At 39.7% G+C, this 19,914-nt stretch overlaps 1 protein-coding gene across 4 annotated transcripts in view; it reads left to right on the plus strand.

The window, feature by feature from the left end:
* The window catches only part of DIAPH2 (diaphanous related formin 2), a 168,826-nt gene that overhangs the window by 16,462 nt on the left and 132,450 nt on the right, over positions 1 to 19,914 (plus strand). For 3 of the 4 annotated variants that reach the window (XM_074551318.1, XM_074551320.1, XM_074551321.1), the window contains 14 exons: positions 1,608 to 1,784; positions 2,630 to 2,734; positions 6,208 to 6,228; positions 10,288 to 10,427; positions 10,816 to 10,890; positions 10,972 to 11,041; positions 11,999 to 12,135; positions 12,903 to 13,014; positions 15,283 to 15,393; positions 16,547 to 16,665; positions 17,597 to 17,713; positions 18,256 to 18,374; positions 18,656 to 18,720; positions 19,352 to 19,456. In XM_074551318.1, coding sequence (XP_074407419.1) covers positions 1,608 to 1,784; positions 2,630 to 2,734; positions 6,208 to 6,228; positions 10,288 to 10,427; positions 10,816 to 10,890; positions 10,972 to 11,041; positions 11,999 to 12,135; positions 12,903 to 13,014; positions 15,283 to 15,393; positions 16,547 to 16,665; positions 17,597 to 17,713; positions 18,256 to 18,374; positions 18,656 to 18,720; positions 19,352 to 19,456 — 1,473 coding nt within the window. The remainder of the gene's footprint in view (positions 1 to 1,607; positions 1,785 to 2,629; positions 2,735 to 6,207; positions 6,229 to 10,287; positions 10,428 to 10,815; positions 10,891 to 10,971; positions 11,042 to 11,998; positions 12,136 to 12,902; positions 13,015 to 15,282; positions 15,394 to 16,546; positions 16,666 to 17,596; positions 17,714 to 18,255; positions 18,375 to 18,655; positions 18,721 to 19,351; positions 19,457 to 19,914) is intronic. The other variant, XM_074551319.1, reaches the window with a different exon arrangement.

Genomic DNA, 19,914 nt, shown 5'->3' on the forward strand with positions numbered 1-19,914 from the left:
ATCTAATTGAACAAATTTGGTGTTAATAAGTTACACTTGAAACAGATGAAGTGTGGTGCAATTGGATCCTTAAATGACTTTTTGTGACTGTTGAATGGTCAATATAAAACTGCATTTCAGGCACTGTCATATGCTTGGCTTTTCACCAGGCTATGCCCTAATTTTAAGTGTAATTTAAACTATTCTAATAAGGTAGAAAATGGATTAAAGTTATGTTCTTGCTTTGTCAAAGACATTAACTGTATCCTTATAGGTATTGTTCTTCTGTCCACAAATATAACAATATCTAAGGAAGCAAACCTCAAAAAAAAAAAGTTCAAAAGAAGTTCAAAGGGAATGCAGCTTATCTAGGGACACTTTCCTTCAGAGATTTAAGGTAATCTCATAGGATCTCAACAATAACAACAAAAACAATGAAAAACAAAAATGAATAACAATAAACAAAGCAACAGATAAATAATCTTTCTTCTCCATATTCCACAGCTCTCACTCTAGTGTCTCCACTCTGGATTCACTAATCTAAAATGAATCAGAATTTTTGCACGCAAAGTCTGTCTCCATCAGACATTTCAGACCTCAGAGAGGTTGTTTTGTTGTAGCCAATCTAAATTTTGTTTACAAGTTTTGGAGGAGATGAGCGTGACTGCTCTGAGTGATCCTGGTAACCCTACATAAGCTGCTGTTAGATGAAAGCACATCTTCATAAGGCTGTTGAGTGTCTGAAACAAATACAGGGGTGTTTGTGGATGCAAACAGTTCTTTGAGGAAAATTGCTGTATGCATGATGTTCTCAAATTGAACATATATATATGTGTATATATCAATATATAAAAAAAGATATTAAATCAAAAAATTCGAACTTTATCCAGAATAGAGTTCCATGTTATAAATCCAACAGAAATGGCCTTATAAGGAAGGTGCTGGTATTTCCAACATTAACCCCTAACTGAGCATGCCTGCAGCCCAGGAGTGGGGCTTGGTGCCAGCCCTAACCCAGAGCCCTGGCCGTGTGTTTAACCCTGGTGCTGCTGCTGCGGGAGCAACCCTGCCCTGCCTTCCTAAAGCTCAGCACTAATTCCACCAGTTCCTCCTCGAAAACTCTTCAAGGGCTTAGCAGCTATGCTTGGAGCATTAATGCCTCTGCCAACTTTATTTTACTTCAGCAGGATGTTTTATAAGCCTGATGAACTTGTGAGTACCTCCTTCCCCACGCTGCCTTTTTCAGTTGTCCTCCAAAGACTTACAGCCCTTCAGCTGAAGGGACAAGTGGACATTGCCTTTGTGGTACCATGTTTATTCACTGTCACAGTAATTAGTAATGGGAGAAGATGAGTTGAAGATTTTGAAGTGCTAAGAGTTTAACCTAGCTGGTGCAATTTTGGATCAGTGGAAATGATTTAAATCCCTTTTGCATGTGACCTGCCATGAGTTTACCTTAAATGTTATTGTCTTTCTGTGCAAAGTAATCTCTTAAATATTAGAGTATTTTTACTTACAGTTCAGTTTAACTCTGCTGCTTGAATTAACTAAAAACATGTGCCTTGCTGCCATCCAATTGGCTGCTTTTCTCTCTTTCTATTTCTGCTTATTTTGGGATGTCTTTGCAGCGTGACAGAATCACAAGCTTCAGGAAATCAGCTGTGAAGAAGGAGAAGCCTCTCATTCAGCATCCCATTGACTCCCAGCCTTCCATCAGTGAGATCCCACATGCCCAAGCACTTGTTGATGAGCGCTGCATGAACTTATCAGAGAAAGAAGTTATGGATCTCTTTGAAAAAATGATGGTAAGGTGTGGTGTGGGGAGAACTGCCCTGTTCCACTGGGTGGCTCTGTTCTGTTCAGTGGAGCTGTGAATGTCTTTTGAAGGATTGGATAAGTGTTAATTAACTCTTGCTTGATTTGCTTGTTAAGGGATTAGTTTTTAACTTTTCCAAGTGATGGTAATTGAAGCAGACAATGGGTCTGTCTCACAGACACTGAAGTTCTGTGACAAGGCTGCTCACCAGCAGTGATTGCAGAGCATTGACTGCTCTGAGGTGCCAGTCTGAAATTCCTTTGACTTTTAATGGCAAGCCTAGTCATGGCTGCTAATGACTGCATTGTATTTAATCTGTTATCAAGTTAAAAGAAGTGTCCTAATAGATTTAATCTAGCAGAGCATTTTGACTTTTAGGCTTGTTTTAAATACATCAGTTGGAACAGTTTCAGCTCTACCCCTTCCACAAGCTACTAATCCATGTAATAACAGCCTTTGATTAGATCGTGCAGGAATGGTGTCCACTGTGATGAGATTTCACTGCAAACACAGAACATCTCAAGAGTTGGCACTTCTGCATCAACTTGAGATGTAGAATTGTTGTCCTCTAGTTTTACTTGAGCCAAATTTTACAAATGTTAACTCCCTTTGATTCAGTTGAGATTTTGAGTAAGTCTCAAAAACAATAAACACTTGAGGTGACAGATTTAAATGAGAAAATCAGGTAAAGCAAAATCAAACACACACAAACAGGAAAAAGTCACTTCTGTTTGTTTGAAAATTAATTGTTTAACAAAAGTAGCTTAAAAAGAACAAAGACTACTGAAAATGCTGAGCTGTGTTGCTGATGTTGTGTGCTCTGGCTCTGTGCAGGAGGACATGAACCTGAACGAGGAACGTAAAGCTCCTCTCCGAGACAAGGACCTGAGCACCAAACGTGAGATGGTTGTCCAGTACATTTCTGCAACTGCCAAATCCGTAAGTACTCACCTCAGGAGGGAGTCTGGCTTGGAGTCTTGGCCTTTTCAAGCTTGAAACTTGGATTTTTTAATCTGGATTTATCTAAGAGTGGTAGGAAAAAAATAAATGTGTAGTTGCTAACTCACTTGTGAATGCTTGCAGCTGCATTTGAGCAGTTAGCTTGCATTTGCCTTGTTGGGCAATGTCAAAACTCGGTCCTTTCTTGGAAACCATAAGAAATTGCAAATCCAATGATGTAGAGTCATGGATGGAACCTGAGCATATTTCTGTGCAATTCATCTTAAGAATTTTTGGTACCCAAAGTTTGTTTGTGGTTTCAGTAGCGATGTATGTGCTAGACTCCTTTAGTGAAAGAATGGTCTTAAATCCTGTCCAAATTACATTTTCAATAGAAAAAAAATGTTTTAACTTTTCATTATGTTGATTATTCTCTGTAATTTAATTGACTGACTAACCCTTCATACAGAATTTTTGAAGTCTGTCTTCTTTGGGCTGTAAGAAGTGTAAGGAAATTGAAGACTGGATGCACCCACATTTTTAGGGTAGAGAAATAAATTTCAAGTAGTGAAGAGCTGCAGTTTATTTTCTGCAGTTGAACTTTTGTACTAATTAGTTATAAAATACACCAGCAATGCTTTGTGTGTCTTAAAAGTTGACTGTGGCAAATATAGAAATAAGTAAAGATTATGTTGGTGTCTGGATAAGGAATCCTTAAGCATAGACTGCAAGAAGTACAGTTGACTTGTTAACCTTGAAAATCACCTCTGCAGAGTTAAATTTCAAAAATTAAGATGACAATGACATGCAATTATTATGCAAATGCCTTGTCTGAAACATTATAAACTTCAGTGAGGAGAAGTTTGTGTTCTAATGGTGATGAAATGGTAATGGAAGTGGTGATTTAAGCTCTGAGAGGAGTGATGTTCCTGCTTGAGTTCATCTTCAACAAAATCCACAGTCCTTTAGTGTGTGCTGGAAGGAATCCAGTGCTTTAAGCATGGTCCAACTAAATGTACAAATTACTGGAGAATTATTCAAGCTTAGGCAGTGAATGTTATGAACTATGAACTAGACTGTCTTTGGGAACTGTTAATTATGCTTTGAAAGGTTTTTATCTTCACTTGATGATCAATATTAAATCTGGAATTTTTCTTAGCATGCAGAAATACTTTAGTGAAGCAGTAGAAAGTGGAAGTAGAAATGGAAGTATTTGCATTTTTTCCCCAAGATGCAGTTAAACAGTGGTGATGTCTGTCACGTACACTGCAATTGAAATACAGCTGAGTAAGGAAAGCATGGCTGCCATTGCATGGCTCACTGCTGAAACGCTCATGCATTGCATTGCTCCCCATGGCTGCTGCAGCATGGGAAACGTAACAGAATGGGAAGACATTTACCTAAATGCACTAATAATGTAAAACCGAGTCATCCTAAAAGGTCCTCGTACATGAATGTGCACTTTGGGCTTAAGTCAGCGCCGGTGTGGCTGTTTTACACATTGCCAAGTGTTTTTCCTAGAGGAAAAACAACTCATGTTCAAGTTTGTATGCTTCAGTATGTCCTCCTTGCAATTGAATCACAGCATTTGAATGGAATCTTCCAGAAATACACATTACCTTTCTGTTGTGTTATCCTAATTTAACTTTTAAATAGCTAGCATCTCGATTGTTAAAAAAAAGAAATTAAAATACAGAGGTTAATTTTAAAATGTTGATTGGGATCTTATGGTGGTGCCAAACGTCATTTTCACTTGTGATTTCATCTTCTGTTCAGTGCAACTACTATTCTGCTCAATGAATTCAAGCCCTACTCAATCTTTACTGCATCATGAATTGTCAAACTTTCCTTTCTCCAGGATTGTCTTCCATGAAAATGCTGGTTGCATTCAAAATGATCTGTCTTTAAATTTTCTACGTTTTTCTTTTGTCACAGATAATTATCTGTCTTCCCTTTTTACACTTGGACCTTCTGCTTAGAGCTCACAAAACACACTTAACAGTTGATGTCACTTTTCTTACAGTTCATTTCATGTTTGTTTTAATTAGGCTTTTGAGCTCCCTCCCTTCATGTGAAAATATCACTCTCATTTGCTGATGTTGTCTTAACCAGATTATTTTCAATTTGGTGCTTCATTTTCTCTGCCTGTGTGCTGTCTGCAGCATGCTGACCATGCTTTTCTGAAACACTTGTCTTCAGAGTTCTGAGAGAGGAACTTTGGGTGAAGAAAGTTTTCCTTGGCCATGGAGGACATGTAGGAGCTGATGAGCTGGATGCTTTCATGGGAAGTGATTTTCTGTGCTTCTCATTCCTTCTCTCACTCGAAGAGAAAGGTTGTTGACCATGGAAATGATACCTGAGAACTGGTGAAGGATTGAGATTCTGTTTCAGAAGTGACCCTGGTGACATTTTGTGCTGCCCTGACTAGTTGAACACTGGTGAGAGGAGAAGATGATAGATCAGGAGAGGAGATTGTCTGCTGATGGCAATCCCTTCTGTGCTCCTAGGGCAAACTTCTTCAGGAGGAGAAGTGTTGGTTGTGAGACACTTGCAGGGACTTGTGTTCTGAAAGAGTTCCTAAAGGAAAAGTGGGAGAGAAAAGAGTAGAGAATGAAGCAGAGGGAGGCTGAGCAGAGCAGGGGTGCCCAGAGGAAGGTGGGTGTGCAGAGCTGAGCACAGAGGCTGCCCTGCTGGAGCAGATGTCCATGTGCTCCCAGCGTTGTGGGCATTTGTGCAGGGGGCAGAACGGGGCACAGATGTGCTGCCTGCCTGCACCTTCCCCTGGGGAAAGTCACCTTTTTGTTCATGAATAGAGAGAGATGCTGTTCCATGGTAAAGAGGAGATGGCATTCTGAAAATCACTGTTTAATTATCCATGTAATTAAAAGCATCCATACCGAGCAGTTGAATAAAAATGTCATGTGAGATTTTCTGAAATGCAAGTTGGAGTTATAACTGTAGGCTATGTTTTTGATTACAAAAACTTAATTAAATTCATTGGTGACATCATCTAAACAGATCAAAAGCTCCATAATAAAAGCAGCTGTTATACATACAAGGAAGTCAGTATGCCATTAGTGTTCTCAGTGTCATATGTAAAGTATCTGACCTGATAATTTTAACAAATGGCATTTTTAATCTTTCAAGATGTAGCTGTCAAGACAGGTATTCAGTTATTTGTAGGTAAATGTGTCAAGTACTGAGGATTCAGCAGCAAAACATAAGAATTTGAAATTGATGCTCCTGCTGTAGAGCTCAAATGCAGAGAAGTAGCATTTGAGCTTTTTCCTGTAGAGAAGCTCTAACCCCTAAACAGGTTGATAAAGTAATAAGAGAATGTTACTACTACTAATGATTAAACACTGAAAAATGTGTGTGCAACTACATCCTGCTAAGTGCTGTGCTGTGTTTATTTATGTATTATTATTATCTTTTTTACACAATAACCTCTCTTGGCTGACCACTGCATGCAGATAGTCGGAAGTAAAGTTCCGGTGAGTACGAAAACGAGAGTTTTGTTTTCTCTTATGAACTTCCCTTTTTAGAGATTAGGCTGGAATAGTTTGGACTTTTATCTGGGTTTTAAAAGTTCAGTGAGCACAACTGAATCCTTGTTTTATCAAAATAATTGTCAACCACCTCAATCATGTTGATCTTACCAGTATGATATCATTGCTTACACTTTTGAGGGATTTCTTCAAGTTTTCAGGAGTCTTTTTCTAAGTGCTTCAAACTCACTGAGCTAATCTCTTCACTGTGAGCAACAAATACAATTTAAGCTTGTCTTGCCTTTTATTGAAGGCAGGCACTTGAAATTTAAAATTGACAATATTTGGCTTACTTCATTCTGTTTAGATGGGGAATTTTTTATGTTCTAATTGTTGTTATTCATAGCTTGTCCTGGAAATGCCAACTTCAGCAGATCAATGTGACAATAAGATTAATTTAGAGGATTCAGGAGGTCAATATGTTTAAGATGAGATCACTGAAAGCATAACTTTTCTCTTATTAAGGACTCATCTACATTTTATGTCGTTTTGATTGAATTCAAATATTATAGACAAATATTTGGGATTTAATTTGTTGGAGTGAGTTCAGCAAGTTTTGTTTCCTAGTATATAGGATTTTTTTTGGGAATAATTACATATGGATTTAAAATAGTGATTGAAAGTAAAAATGTTCTTTTAAATTATGGATGGACTACATTTTTGATTACAGCCAAAAGAGGCTTTTCAGGTACAGCAAGACTTTCTCCTTAGGTCACATTCAGTAATTAAATTCTGTAATAGAAATAATAAAGAACAATCTATGACTTGAAACTGCCTAATCATCACCTCAGATGTAGTTAGGTTTCTCTCCTACACACTATATTCTTGTATATTTTTCTCTTGGCTTTGTTTTATTCATAGTGACCTTTCAAGAGACTTTTATGTTCACTTGTACTTCTTAGTTTTGTGCACAGTATTGGTTCTTCCCCTAATTGAGGAAAATATCTTCATTGTGCTTATGTATTTAAAAGTATTTGATATTTGAGGGGACAAATTATTAATTTTCCAGTTCAGTGTGTTAAAACCAGTTTCAAAAAATCCCTGCTGCTGTGTAATTTCCTTTTGGTGTGAATTAGCCTGAAGAGCTGCTTTGTGAGATTATTTTATAAAGCAAGCTGATACTCCCACAATGGGTAGAGGAGAAATTCTAAGCTGTTTTCTTCCCCATGCCTTTGGGTTCAGGGTCTGATAGAGAGCAAGAACAGCTCTGCATTAAAAGCATGTTTTTGTGCAAATAACTTGCTACATACTAAATCAGAAATGCTGTGCCTGGTGTATGGCTTTGCATATCATTGCTTGGAGAGCTCCTGCACCTCCGAGTGCCTCCTGCAGGGTTCATCCTTTGGGACCTGTTTGCTGCTGCCAGCACAGGGAGCTGTTCCCTTCAAGGTTTACAGATCCACCGTGATCAGGGAGGAATTTTGGGGTGCTCCTGGTAGTGCTGTTGGGTGTAGAGATGGCAGAGAAGAGGTTTCCCTGCTCATGGGAGCTTGAACTTTAAATTGAGTTTTACATGGGACCCTCAGCACTGCTGGGACTGCTGTGTGGTGCAGGCTCTATTTGAGTTGGCACCAGGGAATCTTCCTCTGCCTTAATTGTAACACTGAAGGTGACCAGTCATAAGGGAATTCCTAATATTTTCATTCTTGAGCATTGGTTTAATCTCTGAGCATTCTGATGTGGGACCCAGCCCTCTTCAGTTTCTTGCTGCTTCACTTCCATCTTTATTAGGTGTTCTCCTGTAAACATTTATCACTGAGGCCCTACATCTCGAAGTAAATGAAAAATGTTTGTACTAAAATCTGATCCATATAAAGGTGTAGCAATTCTTAGAAACAGTATTCCAGTCAAACTCTCTTTGAATAGTGAAATAAAAGAAGTTGCACCTGGTTCAGCATTCGAGTCAGTATGGCTAGAGGTGAAGTGGATTGAGACTGAGGCATTGATTAATAAATCAGGGAATAACAAAGTAATCCTGGTAAGCTGAAAATTCTCTGCGAGATTTCAAGAATGGATTTTTATGAGCTGTCTTGAGTGACCATCCATTTTGAAGGAGGAAGAAAATGAGGAAGAGGAGTTGGTTCCTCATGGCCGTCGAGTTAAAGGTGCTTTTCAAAGAACCAATCCAGAAATGGCCTCTCCTGCAAGCCACGGGAAGGAGCCTTAGCAGAGTCCACTGCCAGCTCTTTGAACTATTGATCTATTTTTGAGAGTCCTGGATCTTCTGAAAGCAAGGCACTGGGCAGCGCAGAGGTGCTTCGCCAGTGGCCCGGATGGCACAGAAGGAGGAGGCAGCAGGATCCCACCTTGGTTTAAACATGAACCAAAGAGCAGCCAAGAGTTCAGGTTGGCCCAGAGTGAGCTGGAGTCTGCTGTGGAGCTGGCATCAGGCAGCAGGGGAAGGGCAAGCTCAGCTCTGGGGAGCAGCCCCTGCCTTGCGTTCCAGAGAGCTGTTCAGGGTCCAGCTTAACAGGCACTGACTGACATTGCCTCATCTCTGTGCATTATGTGGCTCTCAGCAGCATTTCTGTTCTCTTCTTTTGCATTTGGGGAATGGCTGAAATGACAGCATTTGTGCCCAGTTGGATCTGTGCTGTGGAGATGATGTACATTAGTTACACACAAAATCTTTTCTGATTCTCATCCATCCAATGGGATAAAGCTGTTCCTTTTTCCTAGTTCTTTACCTTTTGGTCCTTCAGAGTGATGATTTTTCTGAGTTTTGATGATATTTGATATGTTAATCTGATTTACAATCAGCTCCTACTGCTATAAATATAACCCCACCCATTTATTCCTTTTTCTTTTGGTAGAAGAGCATCTCTTTGTTTAGGATGTTGATGGAGACTCATTCTAGTCCCTTTTTATCCTTACTCATCTCAGCCTTGGTCCTTTGATGTGGTGCCCAGCTGAAGGTGTCAGCAAGGAGCAGCCTCAAAGCTGGCACAGCTCAGAGGAGCCTGATGTCTCACTGCCGTCAGTCTGTCCTGCTGTTGTTCTGAATCTCAAAGTGTATTGTGAGCACAGTTCTGGTTTGTGCCTGGAATCTGCCTAGGTCAAAGTCATAAATTAAAATTTAGCCAAGTCATTTTGCCATCAGCCATATTTAGTGCATTTTTGGAAAATGAATGGTAAGAATTTGAAGAGAGCAAAGCAGAAGCTTCATAAGAAGTGGAGCTTTGTGAAAGCGAGACAAAAAATGGAATATTTGTGGTGGAAGTGATACAATTACAACCAAATGCATATAAATCCTCTTCTAGGACAGGCACTTGATGCTGCCTTTGCACCCATGACATCTTTATCAGGCTCTCTTCACCAGACCCTTCAGAGCTAAGGAGCTTTAGGAGCTGCAAATGAATCAAAACCACTCTTCTGAGATAAGCCTGCTGCAACTTGTCAGAGCTGTACAAAAGATTAGTTGCACCTTTTGGAAAAGTGTTTTGTCTTGTTCAAGAGTTTGAATACTCCAGCTCTAAAAACTGATATTCAGGTATTTAATAGTGAAATACTGTGTAAGTAGTTATTCTTGTGTAGTGGCACTTCAGCAGGAGGGAGCTCTTTGTCAAATCCCTTGTATGATTTTTTTGCAGCAAACAAGATCCTCTAGAGATCTCTATTAGGGGTCAAACAGGAACTATGGTACAGCAAAAAATTGGCTCAGGAAGTTGCATGAACTGGGTTTTTTGTGTGTCTCTCTTTATGGTTGTTTCCAATACACTCTCATTATGTATGTTAATACAGCTGAATGATGGAATTAAATTTTTCTGTTCCATTTGTAGTACATGCACTTTTACTCAAAGTGAAAAAGATTCCAGCAAAAATAATTATCCTTGTGATGTAAAACCAAAAGTATTAAACACTGATGACAAATCCAAGTCAAATCAGCTGTCTTGAGTACTTGTACTGTGATTTGGAAATTCCTGTGGAAATGTTAGTCCTTTATTTTATCATCTGAGCACTGTTTGATCAGTGGAGCACTCAGCAGCGTTCTGCCTTCTGTGCTAGGGGGGACTCAAAAACAGCAAGCACGAATGTACCCTGTCCTCACAAGAATACATCCATGAGCTGCGGTCTGGAATTTCAGATGAGAAACTTCTTAATTGCCTGGAGTCTTTGAGAGTGTCTCTTACCAGCAACCCCGTCAGGTGAGCAGAGCAATTTCTGCAGGAGTTTTCATCATGCTGTTTTTGCTGAGCAGGAGTTGTGGGCTTTGGGGTTTTTTGGGAAGCAGAGGCATTATGCTAATGCTTGTTGACAGGAGAGCAGTGTTCTCAGCGCCCTGGTCTGAGCAGAGAAATGTTTGCAGCTGTCTGCAGCGTCTCCTCACCTTTCTCGGTGGCTTTCAGCAATTTGTGCTTGTTGGAGCTGTTTGCCTTCATGGCTGATCAGATCTTTTGGGAAGTGAGACAGGAGTGGAGCCTGTGAGGGGATGCACAAGCAGTAACAGAGAAACGGCTTTGCAAGTTCTGCATTTGATTAAGAAATCATTAAAAGCATTTTTCTTTGTGTTTTTTTTTTTTTTTTTTTTTCCAGCTGGGTTAACAATTTTGGACATGAAGGTCTTGGGCTCCTGTTGGATGCGTTGGAAAAGCTTCTGGACAAGAAACAGTAAGGACCTGGATCATTTGAAGGGAGGGATGGGGAGGTTGTGAGGATTTTCCTTATGTGATTTTCCCCTTTCTTTTCAAGGCAAGAAAGTATTGATAAGAAGAATCAACATAAACTTATCCAGTGCCTCAAAGCATTTATGAACAATAAAGTAAGTATTATTTTAAATTCACATATTTTATCATGTTTGGGTTTGAGTTCAACATGTATATAACATGGTAAATGTTGGAGAGGGAAGGAAAGTTTGTATATCCAGTAGTTAACTCTTTGGAAATGCAAGTCTTAAACTTAGTGTGACTTTTGTTGAGAGTCTCCTTCATGGACCTTTCTCCATTTTTTTTCTTAGTTGTGTTAAATAGTACTGATTTTTAGAAGTAAAATGTTTGACAAAGAGAGGATGATAGTATAAATTTAAGGTAGAGTAAATTTGGAAATTAATTACTTGGAAGCTTAAAAAAAAAGCTTTCAGAGTTCAGATTTCAGTACTTGTTTGTTAATGTACTTTTTACCTGATTTAAATTGAGTAGCATTTGATCTCTTTTTAGCTGCAGCTTTAAAGTTGGTAGGTCATGGGTAAAGGGTTAGGTTAAGTTGCATCTGATTTGTTTCTAACACAGGTTACTCAGGTTTACAGAGTATGAGACCTTCTAGAAGCTGATGTGTAAAACTTGTAATTTTGCTTTATTCATAGCAAAATCCAAAGTCTTGTATTTATGTATCTTCCCCAGCAAATAAAACTGCATAAAAGTAATTATAAATCACTTTTGCTCAGTTTAGAAATGAAAGGGAGAAAAGCAGAGTTTTCGTATTTCTGAGGTGTTTCAGTTATAGACAGAAAATAAAACCTGACTTGTCTTTTGGTGGGTACAGATTGTACAAGGTCCTGAGGAGCGGAATCTCTCTATCAGGAGAAAGCCTCAAATGCATTGTGGGGCCCCTGCCCTGTGTCCCCAAGCAGTGATGGCCAGGGGGTCAGTGGGGTTTTGGTGAGGTGCTGCCAAACCCCTCTGGGAGGGAGAGGTTGGGAGAATCCCTCAGGATCTCAGGTTGGGGATGAATTTCCAAGTCAAGCACAACCTTTTCACCAAGAGCTTTTTGTTTCTGCCAGTACGGTTTGCAAAGGATCCTAGGAGATGAAAGGGGCCTCTTGCTGCTGTCGAGAGCAATTGATCCAAAGCAACCCCACATGATGACTGAGACAGTGAAAATCCTTTCTGCTATCTGCATTGTTGGGGAGGAAAACATGTAAGTCAGATATTGAAGCTTTTTTTGGTGCTTGAGTTGTTAATTTGGACACAGGTGAGAAAAGTTATCAGTGAAACAAATGTAACCTGTTAAGTCTTGAATGTGGTTTAAAATTAAAGAGACTTCACCTGTTGTGTTGCCCTAATTCAGTATTAAATCAGAGAAAAGCAAATGAGCAGAGACCTACACAGTGTGGCTGAAGTGGAAGGTGTGAAAGGACAAATCACCTCTACCACAGGAACCAGGAGTTTCCATTTACAGCTGGGCTTTGGAACAGTTCAACTTGGAGTTATTTAGCACTTGCCCATGAGATTTTTAAAACAAAGATGATCACTTGGCATATGTTTCCCATAAATTTCCTACTGTGTTTATTTACTGAAGGTTAAAATGGGCAAACTTCATGTCTTCTATGCAATAAATGGATTAAAACCTTCTGATTCCTGAAAGGACAGTTTATTAGAATTTCCTGATGGTAAAACATGTCCACTGTTATCAAGTGCACAGTTGGCAAAGGGAGGGATTTTTTCCTCTCATTGGTTGTTTCATTGCTGAAAAAAAAAGATTTAGTCTCCCTTTTTTCTCATTTCAACATTAATCTTGTAGACATTTATAACATTGGTTCCTGGATTGTTTTCAACTGTGTGTAGGTAAATGCATTTAAACTGTGTCAGTGCACTAAGCCTGGAGTTGTGTGAGCATTGAGCTGAGTGTGTTTGAAAGGAGTGAGCTGGCTGTGCTGAGCTCTCCTGACAGCATCTCTCCCCTAGGCTGGACAAGCTGTTGGGTGCTATAACCACTGCTGCTGAGAGGCACAACAGGGAGGAACGCTTCTCCCAGATCGTGGAGGGCCTGGAGAACCACGAGTTCATCCAGCTGCAGGTGAGTGTGTGTGTGTGTGCTTCAGGGAAAGGCTGAGCTGTCTATGGCCTGGGGAGCTGTGATTCACACACATCTTTTAGTGCTAGTCATCAGGAAAAGAGGAGAAATAAATACAACTGGCTTACTGGTACTGGATTTTCTACTTGTTAGTGGTGGGAGGCCAAGGAACTCACTTTGTGTCCCAAAAATAGGATTAAGAAATCTTGACCTTAGTAAAGAGAGTACTCAGTTCTATTTCTTTCCTTGGATGCCAGGTGTAATGTTCAGGTAATAAATCTGGCCTAGTGCTGGTACTTTAGGCTGCAGTACCTGTGGCCTTTACATATTCAGCTATGTGCTAATTATGGCAGGGTTAGCACGGGATGTGCCCATTTTTGGCAGGGTTCCTTTTGGGATGAGTGCAGTGCAGCAGGATATTATTGGTGCTTTTGTCAACAAGGACTCTGCATTGCTGCTGTGTGTGTTCAACATGTGCCATTCGCCCACCACCAGTGCCTCTCTGAGCGTAACCTAGTGAGCTTTCAAAATTATTTCTATAAAGTAATAAAATAATCTGCATGAGAGGTTTTTACTGTTATGACTTAGATCATGTTCATTGCTGCTTGTGTGTCTACGGATAGAGATAAATGTTTTGTGTTTACCAGAGTTTTGGTTGGCATTAAGATGTGAGCTTTTTTTGGTTGGGATTGGTTGGGTTTTTTTGGTATTGCCATTTTTGCTTCGAGGCCAAGGGGCTGAATATCCTAATAAGGGATGACTTTGACTTATGGCCTTCTCATTATACATGAATTATGCACATTTTGTACTAAAATTTATTTTTCAGCTACCTTGGCTGAAAGATAGGGAAAGATACAGGCAGGGCAAGTATCCTTGGGATGCCTTTTTCCAGTCTTGGCTCAAATCCACATCAGCTGCAGCTGCCTTAATGCTGTGTTTACCATCAGCACCTCTTGTTTCAGAGCTGATGAGTTAATGATGGCCAATAAGTGTCTATAAATGACATTCTAATCTTAATAGTGCTATCACTGGAGAATCCATTCTGGAGTTGTCTCCCACTCCATGACCTTGTTGATTTAAGGCAAACCACAGCCACCACCCCCATTGCTGCCAGCTCCCCTCCCCAAGCTCGCTGCCACCTCACTGAAGGCACAATTGCAGCTCTCATTACCGTGCTTCTGACAAAATCCTTCTTTGCTGGGAATGTATTAGCACAAGCCATTAAGGCAGAGTCTCTCTGGCAGAAGCAATCAGAGCAGATGGCACCTCTTCTCTCTATTAATTTCAGATTGGACATGTGCTTTGGCTTGTTAAGTCATGTCATAGTAGTAAAATAACAAGAATCATTCAAGCAAGCATGATGATACTGCATTATCTGAAGATGCAGCTCTATCAAGAGAGTGCCTTTGAAAGGGTGTTTTAATAGAAATTTGAGACTCCATAAGGTGTTCTATTAAAGCTAAATAGTGAATGTAATTAAAACAGGAAGGTGTTTTTTATCTGATTTTTTTCCTCTGCAGCTATTGATTTTTTTTGTCCTACTCTGAAGCTACTTCTATTTGCCGTTAACATCTTCTACCAAACTTGCTATTTCCCTTGAGTCCCATTTTAGTCTTTTAAAGTGGATCAGCACTTTTGGTGTTGTGTTGTTGTCTACCTGTTTTCAAATAAATCAATTAAAGTGCACAGCTGTTCAATTAAAGCATTAGCCACTACCCTGAGACCAGGCATTTTGCACAAGGGCTCTGCAGGAATGGAGAAAACACCTGGTGATGTGACTAATTTGGGTATGGGTGTTTATTGGGTGGGTTTTAAGTTGTTAGTTATTGTAGAAACAGTTTGCTTTCAGATGGTGAATGCTGAGGAGAAACGGAAGGGGGTGCAATAACTTTAGTTTGGGAATAACTAGGGCATGATTTTAGGGTGGGGGGGCCCCTGGGAGTGTCCCAGGCCAGGCTGGACAGGGCTGGGAGCGCCCTGGGACAGTGGGAGGGGTCCCTGCCATGGCAGGGCTGGCACTGGGTGGGCTTTGAGGTCCCTTCCAGCCCAAACCAGTCCATGACATCAGTCTGTAATGATCATTCATGTGGTACTCCTTTGATACAGTGGGAGCATCCTGATATAGAAACTGAGCAGTATTTGGTGGTGCTAAAATAAACCCAAGTGTTGCATGTGTGCTGCATAATAAATGATTTCCATCTCTCTGGCTTTATAAATCAACTGAAACAGTGACTGAAGGTGTTGATTTCCATTCTGTGTTTCTGATTGCAGATTGCATGTATGCAGCTCATCAATGCTCTTGTTACATCTCCTGAGGACCTTGACTTCAGGATACACTTGAGAAATGAGTTTTTACGTTGTGGCCTGAAGAAAATATTGCCTGTAAGTCCTTTGTATGCAGGAGCTGGTCACTGTCCACTGTCAATGCTGAAGATAACCAAACTATTTAACCAGGACAGCAGATGGGAAGGATTTGGGGGTGCAGAGGGTCAGATTATCAACCCAAATCTGCTTCAGCCTGCACAGTTACAAATTCAGATTCCCATGAGCTGCAGAATAGTAGTTGAAACAAGTCAATATATTAGAAATTAAATGAGGGTAGCCAAATGCTGCATAATGAGCTCAAAGCACATGCAGTCAATGTGAATCTGGCTGTGGAACCAATCTTGGATTAACTTGCTTTGTATCTGCTGTTCCTGTTGTTTTCTGTGAAATCTGGTTTTCTTTAATCTGCCTGCTGAGAATGCATTGGGACATTTTAAAGAAAAATGAAATCAGAAATTCATTCTGAGGCTGCATGTCTGTCTTCATGCAGCTGCACAGACAGGAATATTTCTGACTTGGGAGAGATTTGTAGCTTTGAGCCAAGAAGCCATTCTGATGCTTACACCAAAAATAGGTGCATTTAAGGTACTCATCACTTTCTTGCAAAAGATAAGAGACATTGGAGTGCCTGCTTATATTTGTCTGAAACAATTTATTCTGCTATGACCTTTAAGATATGGAGTTTTAAAACTGTCAATTTGTCAGGAACAAAAACTTCCATTTTTGGCTCATTCAGCCTTGAGACACTTTCTGATGTGTGATGTTATTTTTTCTTAGGGATATTTTTAGGTTTATATCATGTAGATAGATTAATATGATCTAGTGACTTTATTTGCTGTGGAACATCTGAACAAATCTTTTTACACTTGTTTAAACTTTGTAACCTCATGCCAATTAATGTTTTGAAATATACCTATTGTGGTTTGGAAATGGATTTCTGACATTAACAAGCAGGAGCTGCTATGTGGAAATGGATTCAACTGGAAGTGTTCTTGTTTGTTCTGTAGCCCATACCTGCTCTGTGAGCTCATGTTTTGCCCTTAGTTTTTCTCAGTTGAATCATTATAATAAAAAAGCCCAGGCACTGAGTTGAAATTTGCTGCTGTTCTAAAGGTTAATGTCTTACATTTCATCATGAATTCCCCTTCAAGGGGGGGAATTCTTTCTTTAAGAAAGGGAAAATTAAGATATACTCTACCTTGAAAAACAGGCCTTGAAAGATAAGGAAAATGAAGAGCTCGATATTCAGCTGAGGGTGTTTGATGAGAACAAAGATGAAGACCACTTTGAACTGTCACATCGTCTCAATGACATCAAAGCTGAAATGGAATATCCTTTAAGGAAATGCTGTTCTAACTTGTGTTGTTTCAGAACTTTACTAAACGGAAATTACAGTGCTCTATGTGCAGGTTATTTGTCTCAGTTGTATGTCTTACCAGGGGCTTTGTCAAGCAGATTTCTCTCCAGTTGCTTTTTTTGTTGGAAAATATTTGGGTAATTAGTGCTTAAATTTGCATGTCAAATGTAAGTCATTGGGAACTGAATTAATTTTTCATAAATAACATTTATTAAGCTAAACTCTGTCTCATAATACATCAAGAGATAAAATTATACCCGTGGAAGATCATAAGTTTGAAGAAAAATGAGTTTTGGTAATAAAAAGAAGAAAATTTCTTGTAGGTTCTGAAGCACTACAGATGTGTGCCTTTTCTAGCTGTGAAGGAGCAGGTAATTTCAAGTTCCCTGATTTCAGAATGGCTGCTTGCAGGTTTTAGGAGGAAGCAGAGGGAGGCAGAGGCAATCAGTGGGAGGACTGTAAAATCCCCTGCAATGTTGTTGCTGTGCAGAACAGGTAATGACAAACAGGGGCCATCTCTAGGAAATGACAAAGATTGCCCAGAGTGTGTTTGCCAACAGCCTGGCTGAGCTCAGAGTGGGAACAAAGCTTTGTGTGAAATGTTTTTACAGGACTCTAAAACATGAAGTCTATATCTGATTGCTCTGATTTAATAATGAAACATTTCCTAATTGATAAACAGGGCACAGAAATTCTGTGCTCAATCTTAGTGAGAAATAATATTTACTGCTAAGGATAGGAGCTCAAAGTGTGGAGAGGGTTTTACTTGAACAAAATGGGAACTATCTGGGGAGCTGTGTTTGGGTGGGGAGGTTGTTCTGACTGCAGTGGGGTTTTTTGGGATTTTGTTTGTTTTTAAAAATGTTTTTTTAAATACTGCTATTTTCTTAACAATGCTTGCACTGATGTGAGCGAAGTATTTCACCTGCTGTACAATATGGTGAAAGATACTTCTTCTGAAAATTACTTCTTGTCAATTCTCCAACATTTCCTGCTGATCAGGAACGATTACTATGTCCGGTGAGTGCCAGCTGCCAGGCTGGGGTTTTGGGGGCAGCAGGGGCAGGAATGGAAATGAAGACCCTGCTAAACGGAGTAGCTCATGCCTGAAAAGCCACTCTTTGAGACTGAGCTGTTATTTATCTTTTTGCTCCATGTTAGTATTAAAAAGGTCTTGGTAAATATAATTGTGTTTATTTCAAAGACTTGAAGCTTAGTCTAACACCCTCATCCCAAAAACCTCTTGTTTGTTGGGCACTTGTTTTTAATTCAAGTTTGATATATTCATTGCTTCAAAGAACATGGAAGTTGTACAACTGATAATTGAAAATACTCCCACGTGCCTTGGATCTGCTCTTTCCAGTGTAAACTTCCCTTATGTGCAGCATGGTGTCATAGCAAGGTTGAGGCATCACATCCAAAATGTTTACAAGTAACAGTTGGAACTCTGTGCTTCTTCTGGCAATTGTAGAATTCAGATATTAGGCGTTAGTTGCCCCTTTCCCCAACTGCAGAAAGTTTTGTTCATGTTCTTATTGTCCTGTGAATGTTTCCTCTTTCAGACCTCAGTATTACAAGATCATAGAAGAGTGTGTGTCTCAGATAGTGCTGCACTGCAGTGGCACGGACCCAGATTTTAAATACAGAGGAAGGATGGACATCAATTTTACACAGCTTGTTGGTTTGTACTCTTGAAGCAGTTTTACCTTGTCTTTCTTTGTGTTCTTCTGTCTGTTCTTACACTGGCTGGGAATTTTGTCATATTCTGGAAATATGCATGTAAACTACAGGTGTGATTGTGGAGTACCAGCCCAAATGCTTGTAATGAAATGAGGTAGGGTCAAAAATAAAAGTGCCTGTTGCTTTTGTGTCATGGGCTCACAGGGAAACGATGGCTGGAAGCACCTCAGAGCTGTGATATGTGTGACTTGATTTGTGTGTGGTATTTTGTTTAAATTCTAGATGCGTGTGTGGACAAGGCTAAAGTAGAAGAGAGTGAAAAGAAAGCAGCAGAATTTTCCAGGAAGGTAAGTCCTGCTCATGGTGTGGAACAGAATCATGACAGGACCACAGCCAGCTTGTTTCTCAGCTGAAATTGGGAAATTGTGGCTCTCACAATTCCACTTGTTGGTCTCCTGTCCTGAAATAATCATAATTAATTAACTTAAACATGGGTATAAGCTTAAAGAAATGAATAAATGTGCTATATTAGATGCAGTAGTACTGAAGTTCAGATATTATGGAGGTGTGTATTGAAATAATTCCAAACTTTGGTGTTTTTTGCTGGTCTGTTCTAAGTAGGTATTTTCAGCCAAATGGCAGAACATGTTCTTGAACATGATGATTGCAGGTTTCATTTTTAATGAATTTAAGCTTGCTGCAATAGATGTGTGCTCGAGTTTGGTTTGAGAAGTCTGCAGTGTTCTCTTGGAGGGAAGAACCTGACCTGAGTAGCTGGGTCTGGGTGGTTCTCTGTCATTGACTGATGGAAAAAAATTTGGTGCTACAAGTGAACATGTTAGATAGAAAAATTCTGCTAAAAGAATTAAAATTGCATAATTGCTGCAGCTCTGATGTTGTTCAAAGAATTCCTGCCAGTGTAGGCTCTGGTGTGGCCGTAACAGGACTAATTCTGCTGTTCTGGTTAAATCTTTGCAGTTTGATGAGGAGTTCACAGCTCGACAGGAGGCACAAGCAGAGCTGCAGAAACGAGAGGAGAAAATCAAAGAACTTGAATCAGAAGTCAAACAGCTCCGGACCCAGGTAATAAAATAATGTCCCATCAAGTTCCACAGCTGAGTGCGTTTTCTTTTGAGGAGGAGTTGAGAAAAAATTGCCCCAGAGTAACTTGTCTGTCTGGAGTTTGGAGTGTCTGGTAAAGGTGTATTGATTTGTTTGGCAGCCAGCATAAGTTACTAAGGATAGTTAATGGAGGTAAGATTTTACAAAATTCAACCTGTCACAGGTACCTGCTTTATTGAGAAAAAATGTTCCTTACACTACAAAAATCTTGGATCCAGCCTGATTTTTTTTTTTCCTGCAGGTTTATGTTTATGCTTTCACATTGCTGCTTCAGTATGTTTTGCAGAGAGTTTTTGTTTTGGAAGTGTTTATTTTTAAAGGCTTTTGGTTTTATATATAGTTTTTACTCTTACACTTTATGTAAGCCTTTTTTATTTTTTACACCAGCTTTATGATTTAGACAGGTCATTTATACCTTT

The sequence above is a fragment of the Zonotrichia albicollis genome, chromosome 14 (genome assembly GCF_047830755.1).
Source record: "Zonotrichia albicollis isolate bZonAlb1 chromosome 14, bZonAlb1.hap1, whole genome shotgun sequence".
Taxonomy (NCBI): domain Eukaryota; kingdom Metazoa; phylum Chordata; class Aves; order Passeriformes; family Passerellidae; genus Zonotrichia; species Zonotrichia albicollis.